At 35.3% G+C, this 26,936-nt stretch overlaps 1 protein-coding gene across 5 annotated transcripts in view; it reads left to right on the forward strand.

Annotated features, from left to right (window-relative positions):
- Positions 1-26,936, forward strand: part of DCDC1 (doublecortin domain containing 1) — a 473,661-nt gene that overhangs the window by 104,452 nt on the left and 342,273 nt on the right. For all 5 annotated transcript variants that reach the window (XM_070383604.1, XM_070383606.1, XM_070383608.1 and 2 more), the window contains one exon: positions 6,787-6,953. In XM_070383604.1, coding sequence (XP_070239705.1) covers positions 6,787-6,953 — 167 coding nt within the window. The remainder of the gene's footprint in view (positions 1-6,786; positions 6,954-26,936) is intronic.

Consider the following 26,936-nt stretch of genomic DNA (forward strand, 5'->3'; position numbering starts at 1 on the left):
AAGTTCCATGCATTGTACTTCCACAAACTAATCCTAAGACAGTGCTTTAAATTTTTGTGCAGAGCTTTAAAGTTTACAAAAGCAGGTCATATATATTCAATTATTATGTATTGGTATAGACCATAACCACATGAAAATAGATTAGATATATTAGATATGATTAATTCTTAACATTTCTTTAATCTTAATTGTACACATATCAGTTCAATTAAGTTATTTTAGATTATTACTACATACCAAATATTTTAGGTGCTCAAGAAATTGAGTCCACAAAATACTTGTATTTTCAAAGACACATACACTATTATTTCTGTTGAGGGGGAAAACAAGACTCAAACAATAGAGTCCCAGCTTACTTCTACTTGTATAAATCAAGTTATTTAAATGAATGAATTGTGTATGCTGACCTGTTCTACCAATGTGCTACTGGGGATGTATGAAAAAAAGATGTGCATGGTGGTGGAAGTAGAAAGAGGCATAAAGCGTATTGGAAAACTACCAAATGTCCCCTGCAAATGGGCCCTATTCAGAATCAGTAAGCGTATGATGAGTGAAGTGGTTTTGAATATCGCCTTTAGATTCCATGCTGTTACAAGGCCAGCCCTGAACATGGCAACTCTTATTTCCACACACAGTACCTCTTCACTCTCAATTTAACCCCAAAATCTGATGAACCCATTACTCCATACTTGATTTCATGGAACAAGGAGTAGATATAGTTACAAATGATCAATCACAAGCCGTGAACCAAAGCAGCAAGGCATTAACAATTCACACCATTTCGGTCCACTTGCTCAAGCAGAAGATGTGCCAGCATATTTAATGCACAGCTACTTCGTTCAGTTTAAGAAAAGACATGACTCAGGCTGCATTTTCAAAACAGAGGAGACTTCCTAAGACTTCATACTTCCAAGCCCCAATGTCACCATTCACCCACATATCAGCAATTAAATAACCAGGTGTTCCATAAAGGTCACAATGTCTGAATTAAATTTTACGCAGGTAAAACCAATACAACCTATGAAATTCTCTGCCCCCCCAATACATCCCTGTTCTGTTTGATCCTATCATACAAATCAATGTCTCTTACAGCAAGCAGTATTGTAACACTGTAGACCCCACAGGCAATATGCCGTCAGTTTAATAGGATCACTGAAAAACTAAAGCAGCTGTGAAAGATTGCTCTAAGTATAGCAATCGTGTGCTTGTCATTTTGTTCAGTGGAGGAAAAATCCAAATTTGGGTAGGCATTGGTATTTAAGAAAACAACTGCTAAATCTTTTCTCATGAGTACCTTGGGGACAATAAAATTTGACATATAGCATGTAAACAAAAGTACACAGCAGCTGTTGGTTTGGTTTTGTTTGAATAAAAATATACTGATATAAATCATTCAAAGTATGCCCTCCATCATTCAATCTTCCCAGCAGACCATGCTTTTGAGTGGCGTCTTCTGGTTGTTCTTGGACCAGGAGTTTTCCAGCTGTTACATAAAGCTGGATAGGAGCAGTAAAACCCATACATACCTTGGCACTAGCTCAGACTCCCTCCAGGCCTGCTTCCTGGACGGGAAGCTGTCAGTTCTGAGTATCTTTTAAGAACTCACCTTGTATCATACAAAAAAGACTTTTTAGATCAACTTTATTAACAAACATTTTCAATTGAATTAATGGGAAATTTCCAAATGATGTCCTGCTAACAATAGTGAGTGTTTTTGAGAACTGAGATCTGAAATTTCCTGCCAAGTAGCATATAATAGTTTTTCTGTGGGTAAGTATGCTTTGGGCACTGTCTTTTTTTTTTTTCACAGTCTCATGTATTCTGACTGCAATGGGAAACTTACGATTCTGGGTATTTAATTGGCATGAATTTTAATTTTTAATTGGAAGCAAGCTACTAAAGCACTTATTTCCAATGCTTTTTGAAAATATATTGATTGAAAAAAATCCTCTTTTTAGCTTTCTACAGGAGATTCAAATGGAATACGCAAAGTGTCTCTTTAAATGTCAGGTGTTGCTTTTGGAGAGAGACATATATTCCCTAGGTATAAAAATTGACAGGACATTCCAGTCTGTATCTTCATAGTGAGTTCTATTAGGTTTATCTTTAGAGGAATTTTTGGCTCCTTGTCAAAAATTCTTGTACTGTGTCCATCATGAATCCAAATAAGCTCAAGCTTCTTATCTGGGATATATAGGTCCTCTTGAAGGTTGAACAGTTTCGTTTCTCATGAATAGCTTATGAACTCATTGTGTTTGGAGTTCTTAGAAGGAATTACCCTTATTATTTAAAATAGCTATTTTGACCTTAATCTAATATTTTATTGCTCTGTTATTTAAGTTTTATTGTGTGCCTTTTCCCATAGTAGCATGATTAAGGATTTTCCAGGACTTTTAAAATATCCAGCTCTGGTCTTCTCCTGGCTCTGTGTGTGTGTGTGTGTGTGTGTGTGTGTGTGTGTGATGTGTACTCAGTCATGTCCGATCTGTGACCTCATGGACTATAGCCTGCCAGTCTCCTCTGTCCATGGAATTTTCCAAGCAAGAATACTGAAGTGGGTTGCCATTTCCTACTTCAGGGGATCTTCCCGACCCAAGGATTGAACCTGTGTCTCTTGCATCTCTTACATAAGCAGGTGGATTCTTTACCATTGTGCCTCCTGGCTAGTTAATGCTTCATTGCCAAAATTGTATTGTTTTTATTCTATGTTTATTTTCTTCTTTAGTGTTCAAGATCATTTTATAAGAGAGTTTAAAATAAAACTATTGTACATACATTAATTATGCTTTAAAATTCTGGTATATTTGTATTTATCAAATTTTCATTAAATTTTAATTTGGTCACAGAAAGTTACAGATTCTCAATGATTATGTATAGTTGTACTCATGGTCCTAAAAGTTACCTAAAAGACTGCCCACAGTATATCCAAACATGCTATTCATTTATCCAGTAGATAGTTACTGGGTGCTGCTTTTATCAAATTGAAAAACACCATGCCTTCAAACTCCAAAGTTTTTGTGATTTACTGGAGGATGAAGGTAGCGAGTGGAGAATATGAGGACCAATGCAAATCAATAAGGGAAAAATAAAATATAAACAATGATCTGGGAAAGGTAGCGGATAGAACAATTTAACAACTTGGGAAATTTTGCCAGAGGAAATGATAATTCCTATGAGCCTTGGAAAACAAGGATATATTAACAAGTGGGAAAAATGGGGGGAAGAAATGCAAGGGAAATAGAACAGCATGTTGATAGTTATGAAATTAATAGAGCTACTACTTTTAATCATATGATCCATTTACTCATAATACTTAGTACTTGCTGTGAGCAGTGAAGTTACTCCTTTTGACCACATGATCTATTTACCCAACATCTTCAACTCCACACCTATTGAAATTGGATTAATTTCAATTTTCCTATAGTCCTGACTTGAGAATAAATAAAATGGATAAAAATCATCCATATAACTTCACCTTTACAGTGATGGAAATGATCCCAACTGAATGATCACATTTGACTGATTATACTTATTGATAGATTTAAGGAATGATTAATTTCCAAATCATGTATCTAATAAAAATGTTGAGGACTTGTTTAACAGAATTATTGAAATTACAGGAAAGCAAGATTCTGTAAAGGAGCAAAGAGGTTGAACACTTGTAATAAAGGCCTCAAATGTAAGAAGAAATGCTATGTTATTCATTTCTTGCTATGCACACAAATATATATTAAAGAAATACAGGATAATATGAGCCAGCTACCTTCTTGAATGAGGTCATATTTCTGAGTAGAATTTGAAAGAGAAACTCATGGTTTACATACAAAATAATATCCCAGAGTTCATTCCTGGGAAAGACATATTTTTTCATTGAGTATCTATAATGGGCTTTGCTAGCTCATAGCAACATGTAGGATTATGCTCTTTCCAATGTTGAAAAGTGTCTATTGTCCTTTCTAAATCAGTGCCCTTATTTCCTGCACATCTATATGCAATAGTCCTCTTTAATAGAATGAAGTTTTGCTTCAGAAACAGAGAAGGAAGAACTGAACATAAAAGAGTTAAAACCATTGGTTAAGAACAGATATGAGTTTTTGGTATAGACTATTATGAATATCCACTAAAATACATAATAAATAATTCTCATTAAAATCTATGGTTGGGGTTGAAAAGTCAACTTTCTCTTTCTTAAAAAATTAATTATTCTATTATATTTCAAAACTATCATCTTAGGCCAAGTCTTCTTTTTAGGGAGAGTTCTTTTATTTGAACTGATTAATAAGTTTTATTTTTCCAATATATTAGGCTTATTTATACTTCCTTTCTAAGTGCTTAGACATATCATTTTCTTATGTTTTCTGTACCTTCCTAGTTAGTGGAAACATTGTTTGTTCTTGGAGTGTGCTTTGTCTTCCTTTTCAAGAAGATCATCAAAGTTACTAGTTTGCAGCTTCCAAAAAGAAAGAGCCTTCTAATCCTCAGTTCAGAGGCTAACCTTTATTAGCGCTCTTGTGGTTATAATGAGGACCCTGCTTCCAGCAGGGAGATTCTGGAATACTGAACAGATTATTCAACAAGTTCAGAGCAGATTCTGAAGTCCCTTATAAAACCTGCTTGTGAATACTGCTTTCTTTGCTTTGCTATTTCTGGTTTCCATAGTATTCTTAATTACATAAATCATGTGGAGCATGGGAGCGCTTTTCCATCCTATATCAACTCTGACACTGCTTACATTTTGATATAATTTGTATTTTTTCATAAGCTGTACTTTTTTTCTTAAATTCTTATGGAAGGTACAAACCCTGAAAAAAAATGTATAAAGTTTTGTGTTAGAAAATATATTAAATTCTTCTTTGGAATCCTTTGGGCTGACATAAAGAATTTGAAAGTTACTTTGGGAAAAGCATGGATGAATAAAGCTATAAAGACTAGAGAATTTGATAAAGTGTTCTTAGATTTACATCGAAGATTAAATCTTGGATGTAAATCGTTCAAGTTTCTTATTTGCTTTTTGGATTACTTAAAATTGTTTTTCAATTTAACAGCTATTTATGTAATGCCTTTCCATGTACAAAAACTGTACTAGGTTGAATGGGTGCGTCAATTAAAAGTTTACAAATTAAAATTCAACACATAGTAATATATGAATTTGTAGCTAACTGAAAGCTTTGATGATTCTTAAACTGGGTTTCTTTAGGAAAAATTATAAGCCAAATTGAAGAGTTGCAATTCTAAAAATAAGTTTACTTCTCTTTTTATTTCTTTAGTAATACATATGACCTAATATATTTCTTTTAAAGTTTGAGATAACTGTTGTGATCAAACTTATGGAGAAGAGCAATTGCTTCAGGAGGATAATAGTTTTGATATGTGAATTTCAGGAATTAGTTTCTCAGGCTGGTGAGTGAATTTCATGCACACATCTAAAGATTCTAAATAATCATTGGATCATGATTTCTTTTTAACTTTATTTATCGTAATCTTAGAAAATCTTAAACTCTATTTACAACATTTCCTTTAGTGATGAATATGTTAGAAATAATTTAAATTGCACTTTGGTAGAGAGCTGCAGAACTTAGTGCCATAAAAAGCATAACTTTTTTACTAAGAGCAAAAATCAGCAGAATACCAGTAGCAAAGGCCATTTGCATAACTCAGCCACTCTGCAGCTCAGCTGAACCTAATTGTAATTCAATTTCCAGATTGCTATGCTAGGCCTCTCTGCATAAAATATGCAACATATAACATAACCAATGGCACGGACCTATTTTCTTTGCTGGTGATCTATCCAATTTCTTTTCCAGTAGAAGTATGTATTAGAAGAAGGTCGCCAAGCCATATAGTTATTTTGTATGTTTATGTAATGTCACATGTATACACTTAAAGACAAAGTTAAAAAAATGATATCCTTTCATCTTTCTGGATTCTCAAGTGTGCCTAAGATTTTTAAAGTTTCTTTATTTCTGGCATTTCAGTGGGAAATTAAATCTTGAAAAATGTTAGCTAGCTGCCATGTTATTTGCCTATTTTACACTAGAAAGATTTTATAAGCTAATTGGGTGAAAAAATGTATAAACATGTCTGTCAAGTCCATATGGATGTTGTAATACAGGCCCACAAGTAAATATCTTCTATCTGTTTACAAACCGTGTACTGGAATAGCATCCCTAAATCTTTGACCAGCTTATGTCCCAGAAGCTTAAAAACAAAAGGTATGTATGATAAAATGCTTGCTTAAGATTCTCCCTCTTATTTTTAAACAGCCTCACCACTTTGTTTTATGGGTTATTTAAGCGATGGCAGTGAAAAGACTTGAATAGGATGGTTTATCAAGGTGTGGATTATATTTTATGAATAATTCCCAGATGTGATGTTTTAGTTATATAGACTCCTCTCTGGGAAGCTATATACCGAAACAACATGGATCGTACAATTTTATCAGGACAATGCAAGTAGATTTCAGCAAGGTTGGTTCCAACTCATCTGTGATAAATGAGAAGATAAGGCAATCAGTGCACACCATGACACTGTGCAGCTAGTTAGGCACACTTCAGAACTATTCAGGTGTGCTCACAAAGCTTATGAGTCTTGCATGGGGGGCTGTCTCAATATAAATACATCCTTCATGGTGGCCACTAGTAATGCAGGAATTGCCTCTCTAAGACTTAACCCAGGTCAGGTATAAATAATAGATGTTAAGAGTTAGCTCTGGCATTGGGGCTGTGTTCCAGGCAGTGTATTTCGTTTGGGTCAAAAGAATTTATTTTCCCTTATTTTCTCGTATAGTTCCTCTGCTTGAAAAATGCCTGCAAAATTCCATCACACCTTTACGGGGACCAGTTTGGGTCTCTAAGGGAGAAGGTTTCAGCCCCTCAGGAGCTAAGATGTACATCCAAGGAGTTCTTTTGGCCTTGTACCAACGATTAAAATCTGCAAAAAAATATTCTAAACAGGTGAGTCATCCCTCTTGAAAAACTGCTTTATTGTATGATTTAAAATGTACTTGGTTGTATAGAGGCAATGATTGGCATCATGTCATAAAAGAACTGTGACATGTATTTCATGAGCGTAGTGCCCATTAGGGAGCCAAAATGCTTCTTCTGTAATCTCAAAGACAACAATAACGGGGCTAATTGTATCTATCTTTTGGTGTGGGATGTCATATGTGTCATCTTTCCTTGCTGCATACTGCGCAAAACGAAAGCAACTCCTTATGTGGAAATTCTATAGACAGTTACTTTAAATAAGAAAGTGAATAGCTCCTATAGAATTTGAAGTTTTAAATGACCCCCCTTCTGTTTTTTCCAGTATGAAATCATACTTAATGTTGTAGAAGATGGGCTAAAACATAACCAGTCATATTCTGGGAGATGAAATTGGAAATTAACTTCATGTTGAGTAACTTACTTCATTTGTACTTATTTCACTTGTATATTTCCAGACCTGAAAGTATAGAAATAATGTATTTGAAGTAGTTTAAACTAGAGATTTTCGTTTAATTTCTAAATATCTATTTCATAATTGTGAAACAGAAAGAGAAAGATATAGATTGAGAGAGAGAGTGTGTGTGGATGTGTGTGTGTGTGTGTGTGGATGTGTGATGGGAGAAGGGGTATGTGTATGAAAACTTTGAAATTTTTGAAACTACTTAGAAAGACTTTGATTTATCTTAAAGTAGAATTCTATTGTAGAGCTGAATGATTTGTGCTGTTTATAAAATAAAACTCAATTTGACATAATTTTTGAATCTTCTTTGCACTTGGTCTTAAAAAATTAGGCACGCATTTTACCACATTAAATAAGGGATAGGGTTTACACTTCTAACTGGGAGTTTCCAGTTTAGAACTGGGCACATTATCTCAGACCACAGGCTGCTAAAAAATGAATATTTTGAAGGCATCATGCTATTATTCTCTGTATGCAGGGGGAGGGGAGGTGGGAATGGTAGTCGGTCTTAGTGTTCACACAGCACCTCCTGCTGTCTGGTTAGGGGAAGAACAGCTTGTATTGACTGGAAGAAATTCTTGAACTAAGGTATCCAGAACTAGCAAGAGACATCTTCCCGTGAGAAACTTGCATTCTCAAAACATGATTGGTTTCCTAGTTAATTAATGTCAGTGTATCCAGAAAGGGTATTAATAATTATCATAGATAAAGCTGTTTACAATAAGAATATAAAAAATAAAAATACAAACTTATTTTTTAACATTCTTTATTAAGCTAATATCATATATAAAAACTGATATAAAATATATTTTTTAAAACTAAATTATTTTAACAGAAATATTATTTCATTTTTTAAGATACAATAATATACAATAACCACCAATTTAATTACAATCATGTATTTGTTATTAAACAGCTTGATCCTACTGACAGTTTAAAATTATTTAATGTTAAGAAAGCATGAGACAATTCTCCAGTGCCATAAAAGCACCATTTAAATCAAATCGAAAGAAACTTGAACATTTTCTAAGTTTTATTAAAAGTGAGGATGTTAGAGATAAGAAAAAGCTCAGAAAGTAGTTGTGGCATGTTTTTTCTTCCATTGTTCTAAACATTTAAAATTTAAATAGATATGAACAGTTGTACTGGATTGAAGAGGTCTTAGTATTGTGAGAAAATAATGCTTTAAGAATTACTGTTTGATTTTGAAAATTTTTTTGTGATTCAAGATTGGTGAAAAATACATTTTATTAAAATAAATATTAAATGTAAATGTGAAAAAATTAACATTTTTAGCACCTCTAAATGTCTGATCACTTGAAATTGTTTATATCATCAACATTATGACTTTCAACATTATGCCAAATTTAGGAATATTTTAAAAATCTAGGCTCTTTGCCATTTCCAACTAAACCTTTTTACTTTGTTCAGTTGTAAAAACTTAAAGTTTTTCACTCAAATTTTAATGCTTTCACTCAAGTTTTGATATGATACTTGGTTAAGTTTTATTGTATATATACAATTTATGACTTAATTTAGAATTATCTGTAATGCTCATAAAAGTCACTATAGTGGTATCATTATCATGTCATCAGTGGTTATGTTTTAAGCCTGGCAATAGCTTTATTTTTAAGATTTCTTAGCAAATATCCCTCTTAGCATTAGTGAACTTTATCTGAACTGCATTTACTTCATTTGACATTTGAGATAGACCTTTTTATTTAGTTTTATATAAGATTGTGTTTGGTAAAATGGAGATGGATGCTTAATTCCTATTTCCTTAACAAACCTAAGCTTATAAATTATAGAATTATATGACCTCTTGATATCATTTCCATTTATTCCTCTTCTGAGATCATATATAAAAACAACGACATTGTTGTGCCAGGATTCCGTCAAAAGATTGTAGATGTTAAATAGATGTTTTGGAATTCCCCAAGGAAATTTATTTTAAATAAGTTGTGATAATACAGATAGCTTTAAAAGAAAAGTCAGAGCTACTGGTTTTATGTTTACGAACTTATTCACTTTTCAGTTTTTAACTTTAACTTGGGTATTACAAGCATGCAACTGAATTAAGCTCACTACATTAGTATGGTCTTAAAAATATACTGATTTGAGTACATAAACTGAGATATTATAGTTAGGGCAGCATAAAGTCACTTAGTCTTACATTTATCACATTTATTTCCTTAAAAGTGGAAACACTTTAGAAATTGCTCAGAGCTAAGCAGAATCTATTTAATTGGTAATCTTTGAAGTAGCCTAAACGCTTTCCTATGAAATGCAGTTAACACTTTCAGCGACAGGGCCCGTTCCATCTCATTAGCATTCTTGTTATGTAGTGGTGCTGTTGGTGGGGGTGTTGAAGTAGGAATGCCATTGTGTGGAGTTCCAGTGTTTGGGGACAAACACTGCTGTGGAAGGAACGTGTGAAAAGGCCACAGTCCTGTCAGTGAATGAGGAAGGCTGTGCTTTCTGTGTGCTTCAAGCAGGGAAGCTGTCACTCATAGGCCTAACACAGCTAAACAGAGGCCAAAACACAAGCCTGCACTACCTTTTAAAATGATATTAGTGATTTTTAAACATGATCTTCTTTATTTATGATCCTCCATAGAGCTTTTAGTCGCTGTCAGTAAACAAAATATATGTCAGTCTGTTCAGCAGCAGTCGAGGTCTAAAAAAGTCCATGGAACTGAGCCAGGAGGCTATATAAATAATGATTTGGATTGGTTGATCTTAGGTATGAATGTGATTTTTGAGAAATGTATATTTCTGGAAATGTCTTCCCACTTTTGATACTCCTTTGATTTTTTTTTCCCCCAAGCAATAAAATTCCTGGAGACTTTTACATCATGGATGGATAGCACACTTCTTTTAAAATACAGTTTTTAAAGGAGCTCATAAACATAGTTTTAATCATTTAAAGTGACTCACAGTGTAGTTTAACAGGTGTTACAAGTTGTATAGTCATTTCTGAAATTGAGAGAAACACAAAGGAAATGAGTACCTAACTATAATACCTTAACAACCAACATCTTAATTGTGAAGAAAATCATAGTCCCTGTGGTAGTTAAGACATGAAATTTGAAGGAATGTTTAGTACTACTTATTTTCAGCACTTTGGAAAGAAATGATCAACTTTGAAATTGAGTTTTAGCTTGTTTGATAGCTTCATAAAAATAGATAAACAGAAAAAAAATCCTCAAGTGTTTCTTAAAATTTGAGATATGTGTAACTTTGGCAGCATATTGAAAAAATGGCAATTTTTATTATTTATATCTGAAATTGCAAGGAAATGTTTTATTTCTATAATTTTAATTTGAAAATATATAGTTGGGCCATTTTTAATAGATCATTGCTTAATGAAGTTTGTTGAAAACTGTAATTTTCTGCCTGAATGATTTTTTTTGTGTGTGTGTATATGGTCCTTTTTGTTTATTAATTTAAGCTAAGTACTTTTTTGAATGCTGTTATATTCTAATGTGCCATGTTTGATATGTTAGGTTTAAAAATCTTAGACACTAAATTTCTACTTCAAAAATTAGGTTTTATTTTTTAAACTGGAGCTGTACTGTAACTTTATTTTGTGGACATATAATTAGATGAGGAAATGACCATCCAACATCAGCATATATTGGTTTTGTAGTTTAAAACTGAAATGTATTTTATTGTTACATTACACTAACTTCTACCAGAGCACTTACATTTGTTAAAAAAATTCCCAGGTTAATGTTGGTTCACTTTACCCACGCATTTCAGTAAGTTTGATACTTAGATATAAAAGCAATAATAATAAGACTGCAATTCTATTCAGAAAAGATTCAGTTCAAAACATGCTTGAATTGCATTAGTGCTGATTTTGTTTATTGCAAAAAGTATCTTTAAGGAATCTTTTAATTTCCCGTAAAAGAAGTGTTGAGAGTTTGTCTTTTCAGATCTGTGTTGTAGGTTAATTAAAGTCATTTATTGGTCCTAACATTATTGAAGGAAAAACTATTCCTATTTAATTTTCTATATATACTTTTTTTCTTAGTATACCAGCTACTTTTTTTCCCTAGTTTTATTGAGAGATAATTGACATCTAACATTGTATAAGTTTCAGGTATACAATGTGATGATTTTATACACTTATATATATAGTGAAACGATCACCACAGTCGGATTAGTTAACACCTCTCCCACTTCACATAATTAACATATTTGTGTGTGTGTGGTGAGAACATTCAATATCTACTCTCTTAGCAACTTTTCAATATATAGTACAATATTGTTAACCATAGTACATTAGATCTCCATTTATCTATATATTAAAAACTGAGCTCTTTTCTTGATTTACATTGCCTAGAGCAATACCCCAGATATTTCAGTTTTGAACTTCTTGATGTCCTTTGAAACCGTGGAACAAAGTCTATAATATATGAACAAATTTACTATTAAAAACATTAAAATAACGTCATAAATGTTTCAAAATGAGAACTGCTGCTGAGGGTTCTGATAGGTAACTTTTAGACTACTAGCTTGTCTGCAGATGTGAGTGTTGATTTTTCCCCCCTGAAACCAAGCTGCATTCTAGTTACTTGAAGTATTTTAAGAACCTTAAATGTGTGTCTTTTTCTAAGTGTCATGCTTTGAGCAGGCCTAACATCAGTTAAATGAAGTGAAAATTGCATTCTTGTCTTGATAGAGATGAAAATGGATTTCTGGTCATGAAATAGATGTAGTTGTCACTTTTTAAAAAAGGTGTCAGCAGTTTGCTTCAGCAAGTAAGGTGCCAATTCAGTATGGCAGTAAACTTGTGATCTGAGCAATCAATAAAATGCTTCAATAACTTCTGCTTCATTACACTTATAATAAGCGGCTATAGATCCATGGCACATAAAATGTTGATAAAGAAAGTATGTGGGGACCGACGGTGACAATGTTCTTGGAAGTACAGTAGGTGCAATATTGCCATCTAGAGTTTGTGCGCAGGTAATTATTGCAGAGAGGGTGGGGACTGACAATAGCATAAATCAAGAAAGGATAGTGAATCCTTTTTTTTCATCCTTTATCCGTGACACATTTATTTTCATGAAACATTTCATTTGATTCCCCCGAAAACTGTTCAGTTCAGGAAAATTTTTTTCAAATCTATATTTTTCTCTAATTGTCTTAGAATTATACTACCAAATGTCAAATACATATCTGTGGCTCAAAATTGAACTTTTTTTTTTTTACTGTGAAAACTCTATATTAAATAATTTTCTTTGGAAAAAATTAAAGATTTTTCCTTTTATAAGATAATTCAATTATGTGAAAGCAACTTTATTGACATCTCAGTTGAGTACCTTTCAATTAAAAATATTATCTTTATTAACAGTAAACACTCCTTAAAAAATTGAGACCCAACTTAGTTAAAATTGGAATTTAACATAACTATATTAAAAAACTGTATAAGAAAATAAACTTACCTGCTTGAACATTTTAATTAACTGTAAGTTTCATTTGGGGATTGTTTAAAATATGTCTTCATCTTTAAATAAGCACTTTAAAAAGTATTAGTTATCACTTTATTTTTCTTATTAATTAAAAAATTATTTAATTTTATAATATTTTTTGAATGAGCTAATTTGAAAAATACATTTTTCACCTAAGCATTACTGAGATTTTCTCCCTCTAAACTGGTTACTGAGAATGCCTGCTTCATAACAGAAACATTTTTTGAGTCTGCATTTAAGTGCTTATGATGCTTAGTATAAACTTAATATAGTATTAAAAGGCTTCCCTGATAGCTCAATTGGTAAAGAATCTGCCTGCAGTGCAGGAGACCCCAGTTCAGTTCCTGGGTTGGGAAGATCCTCTGGAGAAGGGAAAGGCTACCCACTCCAGTATTCTGGCCTGGGTTGCAAAGAGTCAGACACGACGGAGCGACTTTCACTTTCATTTTCAATATAGTATTGATGACTTAATAAGGGAAGTTAATCTGGAAAAATTATTCTCCCATTTATCTATTTTTTAATTTGTATAGATAACTTGTATAAGCTTATTGACCTCGACCATCAGATTTCCATGAGGAAAGTAATTTGACATTAATATATTATTACTGCATTTTTTAGATATTATACTATTTAGATATTTTCTGTTCTCATGTATCTATGTATGGTTGACTTCTAGAATTGTAAAAAATAAAAGTGATTGTAACATTAATTTATTTCCCTTTTATGATGAAAGTTTTATCCTCAAACATCCTAATATTTAATTTTCTCTACTTATATTTAAGTTAAAACCAACTCCTTATGATGAACTCTATTTTGGGATTTTACTCATACTGAATAGAAAATATTGCATCTTAAAACCTCCAAATAATAGCATTGTTCTGGTAAATTAAGTGAGAGGAAACCTGCCAAATTTTCTTTAAATTACTCAACCACCTACAGGTATTACTGCCTATGACTCTTTTGAAATGAGAATAAATTTTACAGAGTTACAGCAGCAAAGTGGAAGAGTGTGTTTGATAGATTCCCTGAACAGTTTCAACACCCACAGGTATTATTTGTAAGAAAACAATCATGCCGAGTCTTCAGCTGGTTAGAGAGGGCACAGCATTCTATCTTCACCTGACATCCTATCTGTTCCGTTAGCATCCTGGGCCGCCTGCCTGCCACCCCCTCCTCCTGGAACAATAATGCTCACTGAGAGGTTTGTGTGAATGGACAAGAATATGAATTCTTTTTCCTTGAAGAACTAAGGCATATTCTTAGGGGAGAGGAAAACCAACTATCTTAAGGATTGACTAGTATTTCCTATTTTCTATTAAAACCCATCAATGTTGTGAGTGATTGATAGTTTAAGTCTTTGATTATTAAGTCTGACTACTGATTGATAAAAAGGAGACTCTTAAGTGTAAGCATGTTGGAAATAGTTGCTTTGCTTTATTTTATTAAGAGACATGTAATGGTTTTCTCTCACCTGATGTTAATAGTGTAGCTTGAATAAACCTCATTCCTAACACATATTACTGATTTTTAAATAACATAATTCATTATTTGTTTATATTTTATACATGTAACAGCAGCTGAAAATGAGTATAACATGAATTTATTATTCTCTTCAGTCAAATTTTCTCATTAACTCTGTCATAAAATCAGTTTTACATAATTTCCTAAAAAAAAAAAATAGTATCCTGTTACATTTAAAAAGGATTTCAAGTTCCTAAACAAAGCCAATCAGGAATGGAAAAAGAATAGAGCAAGACTCCATTCATCAACACGTAATATATATCACTAGGAAATACATGTTGAAAGTATCAGAGAACAGAGTGATAGCATCAATAAAAGGCTCTCGAAGGGTCCTAGTGTTCAGGCTTCTGCAAGCCACAGGTGAGTTATATCTTCCAGAGCTGTACTGCCACCTGTCCTCATGTTACCATAACGACATCTTCACTGAAAATTCTATTGGACAGTTCTGTGGTTGGAGGAAGAAATTCACCCTAGATATCCTAATTATACTTCTGACATTGGTTTCCATATTTCATGACTAACAAAATAACAAAGAATCTTTTAACATGATCTGGTTTTAATTCAGTATTAGGTAGACAAGGTAATCAAGTTTTCACAAAACAAAATTGTGAAACACACACACACACACACGCACGCACACACGCACTCTCCTAGATCACAGTCTATTCACCATCTAACCACCAGATGGACATCTTTAGGGCTTTCAGTGTCTCTTAGGATCCTTATGATTCTGACAGCCACTGAATTAATCCTGTTTGGTGAGAAAAGATTACCTTTCTTCCCCTATGCACCCCTGCCCCTCAAAAATAGAGAGCCAAAGAAGGCAAACTCAAATGATAAAGTATTGAATACTTATGTGCTCAGTCTGTTAGTCAGTGTTGAAGATACAGGAAAACTATCCCAGATCTTGCCCTACAGTTCAGTTCAGTTCCTAGTCGTGTCCGACTCTTTGTGACCACATGGACTACAGCATGCCAGGCTTCCCTGTCCATCACCAACTCCTGGAGCTTACTGAAACTCATGTCCATTGAGTCAGTGATGCCGTCCAACCACCTCATCCTCTGTCATCCCCTTCTCCTCCTGCCTTCAATCTTTTCCAGCATCAGGGTCTTTTCCAATGAGTCGGTTCTTTGCATCAGGTGGCCAAAGTATTGGAGTTTCAGATTCAACATCAGTCCTTCCAATGAATATTCAGCACTGATTTCCTTTAGGACGGACTGGTTGGATCTCCTTGCAGTCCAAGGGACTCTCAAGAGTCTTCTCCAACATCACAGTTCAAAGAATCAATTCTCTAGCGCTTACCTTTCTTTATAGTCCAAATCTCACATCCATACATAACTACTGGAAAAGCCATAGCTTTGACTAGATGGACCTTTATTGGCAAAGTAATGTGTCTGCTTTTTAATATGTTATCTAGGTAGGTCATAGCTTTTCTTCCAAGTAGCAAGCATCTTTTAATTTCATGGCTGCAATCACCATCTGCAGTGATTTTGGAGCCCCCCAAAATAAAATCTCTCACTGTTTCCATTGTTTTCCCATCTGTTTGCCATGAAGTGATGGAACAGATGCCATGATCTTAGTTTACTGAATGTTGAGTTTTAAGCCAGCTTTTTCAGTCTCCTCTTACACTTTCATCAAGAGGCTCTTTGGTTCTTTGCTTTCTGCCATAAGGGTGATGTCATCTGCATATCTGAGGTTATTGATATTTCTCCCTGCAGTCTTGATTTCAGCTTGTGCTTCATCCAGTCCAGCGTTTCTCATGCTGTACACTGCATATAAGTTAAATAAGCAGGGTGACAGTATATAGCCTTGATGTACTCCTTTCCCAATTTGGAACCATTCTGTTGTTCCATGTCCAGTTCTAACTGTTGCTTCTTGACCTGCATACAGATTTTTCAGGAGGCACGTCAGGTGGTCTGATATTCCCATCTTTTAAAAAATTTTCCACAGTTGTTGTGATCCACACAGTCAAAGGCTTTGGCATAGTCAATAAAGCAGAAGTAGATGTTTTTCTGGAACTCTTTTGCTTTTTTGATGATCCAGCGGATGTTGGCAATTTGATCTCTGGTTCGTTTTCCTTTTCTAAATCCAGCTTGAACATCTGAAAGTTCACGGTTCATGTATTGCTGAAGCCTGGCTTGGAGAATTTTGAGCATTACTTTGCTAGCATGTGAGATGAGTGCAATTGTGCGGTAGTTTGAGCATTCTTTGACATTGCCTTTCTTTGGGATTGGAGTTAAACTGACCTTTTCCAGTCCTGTGGTCACTGTTGAGTTTTCCAAATTTGCTGGCATATTGAGTTCAGCACTTTCACAGCATCATCTTTCAGGATTTGAAATAGCTCAACTGGAATTCCATCACCTCCACTAGCTTTGTTCATAGTGATGCTTTCTAAGGCCCACTTGACTTCACATTCCAGGATGTCTGGCTCTAGGTGAGTGATCACACCATCATGATTATCTGGTTTGAAGATCTTTTTTGTATAGTTCTTCTGTGTATTCTTGCCACTTCTTCTTAATATCTTCTGCTTCTGGTAGATCCATATCATTTCTGTCCTTTGTTGTGCCCATCTTTGCATGAAATGTTCCCTTGCTCTTAGGAAGCTTCTTTTCTTGTTTTGGAGATAAAACATACCCACATGAAGCCATTAGGAAATATAGTTAATAAGTACATAATTAAGTGCTCAAAATATATGGTACAGATTCTATTAAATGTTATATGGGAACTTAAATAAAAGAAGAGTAAAAAATTGCAATAAAAACATATTAAGGTTGAAATGAACTTTGGAGGTCATATAGTTCAGTCCTCCCATTTTATAGATAATAGTGAGTGACATAAATTAATACTATATTATTGTTGTGAGAATTAAATAGTTATTGTATATAAAACTCTTAACACAGCTCCTAAGATACAGTAAGTGGTCAGTAGTTGTTAGCTATCATCATCATCATCTTCATTATGAATTTTTGTGCTTTCTTGAGGTATGACTGACAAAATTTTAAGATATTTAAAGTGTACATTGTGTTGATTTGATACATGTATTCATTGTGAAAGAATTCTTACCATTAAGTTATCATGTACAGCACCATATATATATATATGTATATATGTGAGAACATTTAAGGTCTACTCTAGCAAATTTCAGTTATATAATACAGTGTTCTCAACTATTTCACCATGTTTTGCATTAGATCCTTGGACCTTATTCACATTATTGCTGAAAGTTTGTACCCTCTTACCAACCTCTCCCTATTTTCCCCATCCCTGGCAACCACACTTCCATTCTATGAGTTTGATTTTTTCTTTTTAGATGTTGCATAAAAGTGATGGGCTTCCCAGATGGTGCTAGTGGTAATGAACCCACCTCCCAATGCAGGAGACATAGGAGATGTAGGTTTGACCCCTGGTTGGGGAAGATCTGCTGGAGAAAGGAATGGCAACTCACTCCAGTATTCTTGCCTGGTGAACCCTACGAACAGAGCTTGGTGGGCTATAGTCCATGGGGTCGCAAAGAGTCAGACACGACTGAAGCGACTTAGCACGCAGGTGTAAGTGATAATTTTATTATTAATGTTATAGATAAGGCAATTGAGGTAAAGTTGTAATGGGAATAGAACTCCACTTTTACTTTAGAGGTAAGTTATGCTTCATTAACTGAAATATGGGAAGGGTTTAAAAAGAGACTCTTTCAGGCAATAGGATGAAGTTGGAAGTAAGATATTATTTTCACATGTTATAATTGATATGAAAAAGGTTATTGGTGACTTTGAAAGATGATGAAACCTTGGAGAGAACAGGATTAAAGAAAAAATTGATGTTGAAGAAATAAGGGCAGTGGGTATAGATAAGGCCTCTTCACAGTGGGTATAGATAAGAAGTTGAGAGTGGTCCATATTTTTTTGAAGCCCACAGTATATTAAATAATTAAGAAATGTCAAAACAAGGTTTTAAATCCACTGAATATATAGTTCTACATAATTACACTTAAAATTAACTCTATCAACAACTTCTCCCTAATAAGATATAATTGTTCTATTTTTATAATACAAGATTCATAAAAATATTAATTCATAATCTGTATAGGTAGCTTGGTCTGGTGATGGGACAGAAGTTTCATAACATCTGAGCTGTCTTCTTTGGTTGATTATGTCATGATACCTTTTTGTATGTATATCTTTTCATGTTGATGTATGGCAAAACCAATACAATATTGTAAAGTAATTAATCTCAAATTAAAATAAATAAATTTATGTTTAAAAAAAAGAAAAGTAAGGAAAAAGGTTAAATTTGGGGCCCATTTTGATTGTAAGACTGAGGTCAAAAGCCTTCCTCAACCTCAGGCTTGAAGCATCTGAGATCCTGGAGTGGTTGAGGACTGTGAGTGGAGAATGAAAGTCACTTAGTTTGAAAACCATATGCTAGAGTTTACCCATGTTTCAAGAAAGCAAGTTTATACTCACCCTAGACAAGGTATGGAAAAAGTTTTTAAAAATTTTTGTTTAAATCTGATTTGACCTTTCACACAAGGTACTACTCATGGTGGTCAGAGAAAGCAAAAAACTAAATTTGATTGAGCCCAAATAATTTAACGAATTCTTTTAGGTAACGCCCAGCCTTTTGGATGAAGAGGCTCAGATGCTCATTTTCTTCCCTCTGGGTTTATAGAGGTGGAGAGAGGTTAAGTAACTGGGGTTGTTCCTTTGCAGGTACGCATAGACTAAAAGGGGTGGTTAAGGAATGAATGACGAGCTTCTCAACTTTCATATATACTTTGTAATAAAATGATCCTACCTAAGAACATGCCTGCAGTGGAGGTACATGCCATTTCTCTTTTCACATCTTCCATCATTTTTAGGCAAATACACCTTTCCCTTATCCTGAATCTATTGTGGTGCTTCATCCCAGAGTGCAGAAACTTCCAGGCCGTCAAACAGAGGGCTGTTTTGAAATATTGGTGCCATAAACTTCTTGTAGGGTTCTGAACCTTTCCTTGTTATAAATGTGTTTCTGTTAAGGAAGAAAAGGGACAGAAATATAAAGTTGATGAGAAAAGGGTACAGGTAACCTTTTGATTGTCAGAGAAGAGCTTTCCCATGTTGATGTATGGCAAAACCAAAACAATATTGTAAAGTAATTAGCCTCCAATTAAAATAAATAAATATAAATTAAAAAAAAGAAAATGGTTGACATAAAACTGTTCTGGTATTTAGTCTTGTTGGACAGATTTAAAAGAAAAATTGAACTGTTCTAATTAGTAATACCAATACTTAAAACATGCCAGAAAATGCATCTTTCATCACTGTTTTTAAGCTAATGATAAAAAAATTTTAATGTTGACATAAAATGTTGGTGCACAGTTTTCTAAGTGAGGGGTATATAGTTTTCTAAATTCTTTTAGACAGTTTGTGAGCTAAATATTAATGTTTTGGAGTCCTGATAGTGCCGGGGAGGGAGGTTGTTTGAGCCATGTGGTGCCCACTGCTGAGGTATCACTGGTCTTGTCTGTGACTGAGGTTTGAAGCAGATATAAGTCCTAAACTATTGGCTGCTCTTTGTTGGGTCGGGAGTACTCCCGGGAAGCTTTAGCTTTAGCTCGGCTTTCCCTGAGTTTCTATCACATTCTCCATCTTGCCTATGGCCTAAGTAGGTCACCCTGCAGCCTCCGCAGTGTAGTCACTGTGGACATTTGTGGCCCTTCTGGCTTACAGTTGTGCTACCTTTTGGTTGGTCTGGGGCCATGTGAGAATTTGTAGGTCTTATCTAAACCCCTACTGAAAACAGCTCACAAAAGCTAGATTGTAGCCTATTTTCTGCTTCTTACACACTATTCCACTTCATTTACTCTGTGACTCCATACCCACTTCCACCTAAGGTTGGGGAAGAGGGCAGTCTCAATAAAGACCACTCCCAGAATATCAAATGAGAATCCAGATGGGGCCTTTTGTCCTAGCCTGCTCCTCAATTTATCTAACACACATGCCCCTCTTTGGGCTAAAGCTGGGAGATAGCAGACCATAGTTTAAAAGAGTCATTCTGTAATACAGTTCAATGTTACATACATACCCATCCACATATGTATATAACATGAGAGTTTTTAAGAATAAGATTTCATCATACTACTTGTAAGGCACTAACAACTGGCTTAGACTAACTCAATTGAATTCACAGTCCCTGACATATAGTTTCAGGGTTATATTTCATCCTATATACCTTCAGTTCAGTTCAGTTCAGTCACTCAGTCGTGTCTGGCTCTGCTACACCATAGATTGCAGCACACCAGGCTTCGCTGTCCATCACCAACTCCTGCAGATTGCTCAGACTCATGTCCATTGAGTTGGTGATGCCATCCAACCATCTCATCCTCTGTCATCCACTTCTCCTCCTGCCTTCAATCTTTCCCAGTATCAGGGTCTTTTCCAATGAGTCAGTTCTTTGCATCAGGTGGCCAAAGTATTGAAGTTTCAGCTTCAGCATTAGTCCTTCCAATGAATATTCAGGACTGATTTCCTTTAGGATGGACTGGTTGGCTCTCCTTGCTGTCCAAGGAACTCTCAAGAGTCTTTTCCAACACCACAGTTCAAGAGCATCAATTCCTCGGTGCTCAGTCTTCTTTATGGTCCAACTCTCACATCCATATATGACTACTGGAAAACCATACCTTTGACTATATGGACCTTTGTCAGCAAAGTAATGTCTCTGCTTTTTAATATACCTTAACACAGCTTTTTACTTAAATTTTTTCTAATTGACATATAGTTCAATTACAATATTGTGTTAGTTTCAGCTGTACAGCAAAGTAATTCAGTTATATATATTTATTATTTTTCAGACAATTTTTATTATAGATTATTATAGGATACTGAATATAGTGCACTGTGTTATATAGTAAATCCTTGTTGTCTGTTTTATGTATTTTATACCTATTAATCCCATACTTCTAATTTAACACTTTTCCCTCTCCCTTTCCCTTTTGATAACCTATTTCTATGTTTGTAGGTCTGTTTATATTTTTAATGTGGCTTTTAAAATTTAAACATTTCCCCTACATGAAATTTGGTAGATCCAGCTAAGGCAATTCTTGGAAGGAAATCTGTAGCATTACAATATTTGTATTAAAATGTCTAAAAACAATGATCTAAGTTTTCACTGTAGAAAAGGAAGACAGTTATGCCCTACAAAAGCAGAAAAGGGAATTAATAAAGAAAAAAATCAATGAAGCAAAAAATAGGACCAAAAATAAAAAATCAAGTGAATCAAAAGTTATTTTTTTTTAATATCAATAACATTGATATTTTGTCAGTTTAAATGGTCACTGTTGTTTCTTGAATTTGTTGCCTTTCTTCTGAGTTCCTTTTTTCCTCCTTCTGAAGTTTAACCCATCTTGAGTCTTCTTGAATATTCACCCTTCACTATCCAGGAATGCTTCCGTCACCTCTGCCTAGCTCACAATTCCAGCGCAGAGCTGTCCTGCAAGGTTGCTGGGTGCTCCTATCTAGTGCTCTGTGCACAGTAAGTATCCGGTCACAGAAGCAATAAGTGGCTGGCTCAGTTCTGAGAAATCGAACTCTGTGCTCCCCCTTCACTCAGTAGTTCCAGGGGTCTCTGTAAATCCATTGGTCCTATCAGTAGATCTGCAGATTTCTTCAGCCTCCTCCCCTGAGCTATACCAAGGTTCAGATGATTGGGAACCCCATCTTTGTGTTCACACAGTGAACTAGCTCCCAGCCCCTATTTCAAATAGAGCCTTTTTAGTCCTCATAATAGTTAAAGAAGCTGCCTGCCAATGAAGGAGACCCAATAGACATGGGTGGGTTCAATCTCTGGGCTGGGAAGATCCCCTGGAGTAGGAAATGACAATCCGTTCCAGTCTTCTTGCCTGGAAAATTCCATGGACAGAGGAGCTTGGCGGGTTACAGTCCATGGGGTCGCAAAGAGTTGGACATGACTGAGCACACACATACACAATACTTGGGTAGGCTCTAAGGATTACTTTTGACTAGGAGCCCAGCAGGCCTGTAACTTTAGTTCTGCTCATAGTTTGTACTTCTGTTTTACCTCTGGTCCCTAGTGATATTAAAAATATTTAATAGCCTAGTACATCCCAGGATACAATCACAATATATGCCAGCTTGGAAAAAAAGGAAGAAAGGGAGAAGAAGGGAAGGAGGGAGGAAAAAGAATAAATGAGGTCTGTATAATTTTAGTTCTTTGAAAAATTTTGAAATTTGTTTTATGGCTTAGAATGTGCTCTAAATAAATGTGCCAGTAGAATGCTCTACTTTGTTGGTTGCAAGTGATCTATAAATGTCAATTTGCTCATGTCGCTTGATAGCGTTGTTCAGATCTTCTATTATCTTTACTGTAATTTTGGATTTATTTCTCCTTTCAGTTCTATCAGTGTTTTCTACATATACTTTAAAGCTTTGTTAGTGGAACCATATACATCTAGGATTGTTATATTTTCATCATGAACTGACTTTTAATAATCATTATGCAGTGTACGTCTTTAGTCCTGTTAATACTTTTTTGTTTTGAAGTCTACTTTGTTTTATATAGTGTGTTTAATATAGTTACTCCTATATTCTTTTCATTAGTGTTATCAGGAGATAGTATTTTCTATCCATTTACTTTTAATATATCTGTATCTTTATAGGTAAAGTGTTTCTTATGGAAATAATTTGGGTCTTGCTTTTCCTCCCAATCTTATAGTTTCTTACTTTTTATTTTGAATGTTTAAACCATTTATATTTAATATTATTATTGATATGATTGAGTTTAACTTTTCATTTGTGTTATATTTGTCTCATTTGCTCTTTGTTCCTTTTATCTTTTCTACTAACCTCTTTTAAATTAAAGTGTTCTTTTAATGATTTCATTTTGTCTCTACCATGGGTTTATTAGCTGAATATCTTTGTTTAATTTTTGTGTATGAGTGTAGTTGTTGTTCCAGGATTTACAGTATACATATTTAGCTTTTCATAGTCTGCCTTTGAATAATATTTACTTTATTACAAGAGAAGAAATATATATCATGTATTTCCATTTATCTCTTCTATTCTTTGTGCTACTATTGTTATATATCTTGCTACACGTGTTAAACTCAGAAAATATTGTTATTTTTTATTTAAACACTTATGTTTTAAAGAGACTAAAGTGAGAATTAGTAACTAAACCACCACCACCAAAGTGAGAATCAGATCAGATCAGATCAGTCGCTCGGTCGTGTCCGACTCTTTGCGACCCCATGTATCGCAGCACGCCAGGCCTCCCTGTCCATCACCAACTCCCGGAGTTCACTCAGACTCATGTCCATTGAGTCAGTGATGCCATCCAGCCATCTCATCCTCTGTCGTCCCCTTCTCCTCCTGCCCCCAATCCCTCCCAGCATCAGAGTCTTTTCCAATGAGTCAACTCTTCACGTGAGGTGGCCAAAGTACTGGAGTTTCAGCTTTAGCATCATTCCTTCCAAAGAAATCCCAGGGCTGATCTCCTTTAGAATGGACTGTTTGGATCTCCTTGCAGTCCAAGGGATTCTCAAGAGTCTTCTCCAACACCACAGTTCAAAAGCATCAATTCTTCGGTGCTCAGCTTTCTTCACAGTCCAACTCTCACATCCATACATGACCACAGGAAAAACCATAGCCTTGACTAGACGAACCTTTGTTGGCAAAGTAATGTCTCTGCTTTTGAATATGCTATCTAGGTTGGTCATAACTTTCCTTCCAAGGAGTAAGCGTCTTTTAATTTCATGGCAGCAGTCACCATCTGCAGTGATTTTGGAGCCCAGAAAAATAAAGTCTGACGCTCTTTCCACTGTTTCCCCATCTCTTTCCCATGAAGTGATGGGACCAGATGCCATGATCTTCGTTTTCTGAATGTTGAGCTTTAAGCCAACTTTTTCACTCTCCACTTTCACCTTCATCAAGAGGCTTTTGAGTTCCTCTTCACTTTCTGCCATAAGGGTGGTGTCATCTGCATATCTGAGGTTATTGATATTTCTCCCGGCAATCTTGATTCCAGCTTGTGCTTCTTCCAATCCAGTGTTTCTCATGATGTACTCTGCATATAAGTTAAATAAACAGGGTGACAATATACAGCCTTGACGTACTCCTTTTCCTATTTGGAACCAGTCTGTTGTTCCATGTCCAGTTCTAACTGTTGCTTCCTGACCTGCATACAAATTTCTCAAGAGGCAGATCAGGTGGTCTGGTATTCCCATCTCTTTCAGAATTTTCCACAGTTTATTGTGATCCACACAGTCAAAGGCTTTGGCATAGTCAATAAAGCAGAAGTAGATGTTTTTCTGGAACTCTCTCGCTTTTTCCATGATCCAGCGGATGTTGGCAATTTGATCTCTGGTTCCTCTGCCTTTTCTAAAACCAGCTTGAACATCAGGAAGTTCACAGTTCACGCATTGCTGAAGCCTGGCTTGGAGAATTTTGAGCATTACTTTACTAGCGTGTGAGATGAGTGCAATTGTGCGGTAGTTTGAGCATTCTTTGGCATTGCCTTTCTTTGGGATTGGAAAGAAAACTGACCTTTTCCAGTCCTGTGGCCACTGCTGAGTTTTCCAAATGTGCTGGCGTATTGAGTGCAGCACTTTCACAGCATTATCTCTCAGGATTTGAAATAGCTCCACTGGAATTCCATCACCTCCACTAGCTTTGTTTGTAGTGATGCTTTCTTAGGCCCACTTGACTTCACATTCCAGGGTGTCTGGCTCTACATGAGTGATCACAGCATCGTGATTATCTTGGTCGTGAAGATCTTTTTTGTACAGTTCTTCTGTGTATTCTTGCCACCTCTTCTTAATATCTTCTGCTTCTGTTAGGTCCATACCATTTCTGTCCTTTATCAAGCCCATCTTTGCATGAAATGTTCCTTTGGTATCTCTGTTTTTCTTGAAGAGATCTCTAGGCTTTCCCATTCTGTTGTTTTCCTCTATTTCTTTGCATTGATCGCTGAAGAAGGCTTTCTTATCTCTTCTTGCTATTCTTTGGAACTCTGCATTCAGATGTTTATATCTTTCCTTTTCTCCTTTGCTTTTCGCTTCTCTTCTTTTCACAGCTATTTGTAAGGCTGCCCCAGACAGCCATTTTGCTTTATTGCATTTCTTTTCCATGGTAATGGTCTTGATCCCTGTCTCCTGTATAATGTCACGGACCTCATTCCATAGCTCATGAGGCACTCTAGCTATCAGATCTAAGCCCTTAAATCTATTTCTCACTTCCACTGTATAATCATAAGGGATTTGATTTAGGTCATACCTGAATGGTCTAGTGGTTTTCCCTACTTTCTTCAATTTCATTCTGAATTTGGCAATAAGGAGTTCATGGTCTGAACCACAGTCAGCTCCTGGTCTTGTTTTTGCTGACTGTATAGAGCTTCTCCATCTTTGGCTGCAAAGAATATAATCAATCTGATTTCGGTGTTGACCATCTGGTGATGTCCATGTATAGTCTTCTCTTGTGTTGTTGGAAGAGGGTGTTTGTTATGACCAGTACATTTTCTTGGCAAAACTCTGTCAGTCTTTGCCCTGCTTCATTCCGTATTCCACAGCCAAATTTGCCTGTTACTCCAGGTGTTTCTTGACTTCCTACTTTTGCATTCCAGTCACCTATAATGAAAAGGACATCTTTTTTGGGTGTTAGTTCTAAAAGGTCTTGTAGGTCTTCATAAAACCATGCAACTTCAGCTTCTTCAGCGTTACTGGTTGGGGCATAAACTTGGATTACTGTGATAGTGAATGGTTTGCCTTGGAAACGAACAGAGATCATTCTGTCGTTTTTGAGATTGCATCCAAGTACTGCATTTCGGACTCTTTTGCTGACCATGATGGCTACTCCATTTCTTCTGAGGGATTCCTGCCCGCAGTAGTAGATATAATGGTCATCTGAGTTAAATTCACCCATTCCAGTCCATTTTAGTTCGCTGATTCCTAGAATGTCGACATGAGAATAAATGTCTTTTATTTATCTATGTACTTAATGGATTTTGACACTCCTTGTGTGTGTTAGTCGCTCAGTTGTGTCTGACCGTTTGTGACCCCGTGGACTGTAGCCTGCCAGGCTCCCTCAGTCCATGGGATTATTTCAGGCAAGGGTATGGAGTGGGTTGCCATTTCCTTCTCCAGGAGATCTACCGAACCCAGGGATCGAACCCAGGTCTCCCCCGTTGCAGGAAGACTCTTTACCATCTGAGTCACCAGGGAAACTGATACTCTTTATCCCTTAACAAATCCAAGTGTCCACTTTGTTTTTCTTTTGCTCTAAGAGCTTCCTTAAATATTCATTTGGTTAATGATTTTTTTGTTTTTGGTTTGAGAAAGTCTTGGTTTTATCCTCCTTGTTGAAATATATTTTCATTGAGTATGGAATTCTAGGTAGGTTTTTTTGTTTTTTGTTTGCTTAAAAGTGTTGCTCCATTGTATTCTGGCTATATGAGTTTCTGATGCTACATTAGACATTATTCTTATGTGAGTTTTCCTTT

Source organism: Bos mutus, chromosome 15 (assembly GCF_027580195.1).
Source record: "Bos mutus isolate GX-2022 chromosome 15, NWIPB_WYAK_1.1, whole genome shotgun sequence".
In the NCBI taxonomy this organism is placed as follows: domain Eukaryota; kingdom Metazoa; phylum Chordata; class Mammalia; order Artiodactyla; family Bovidae; genus Bos; species Bos mutus.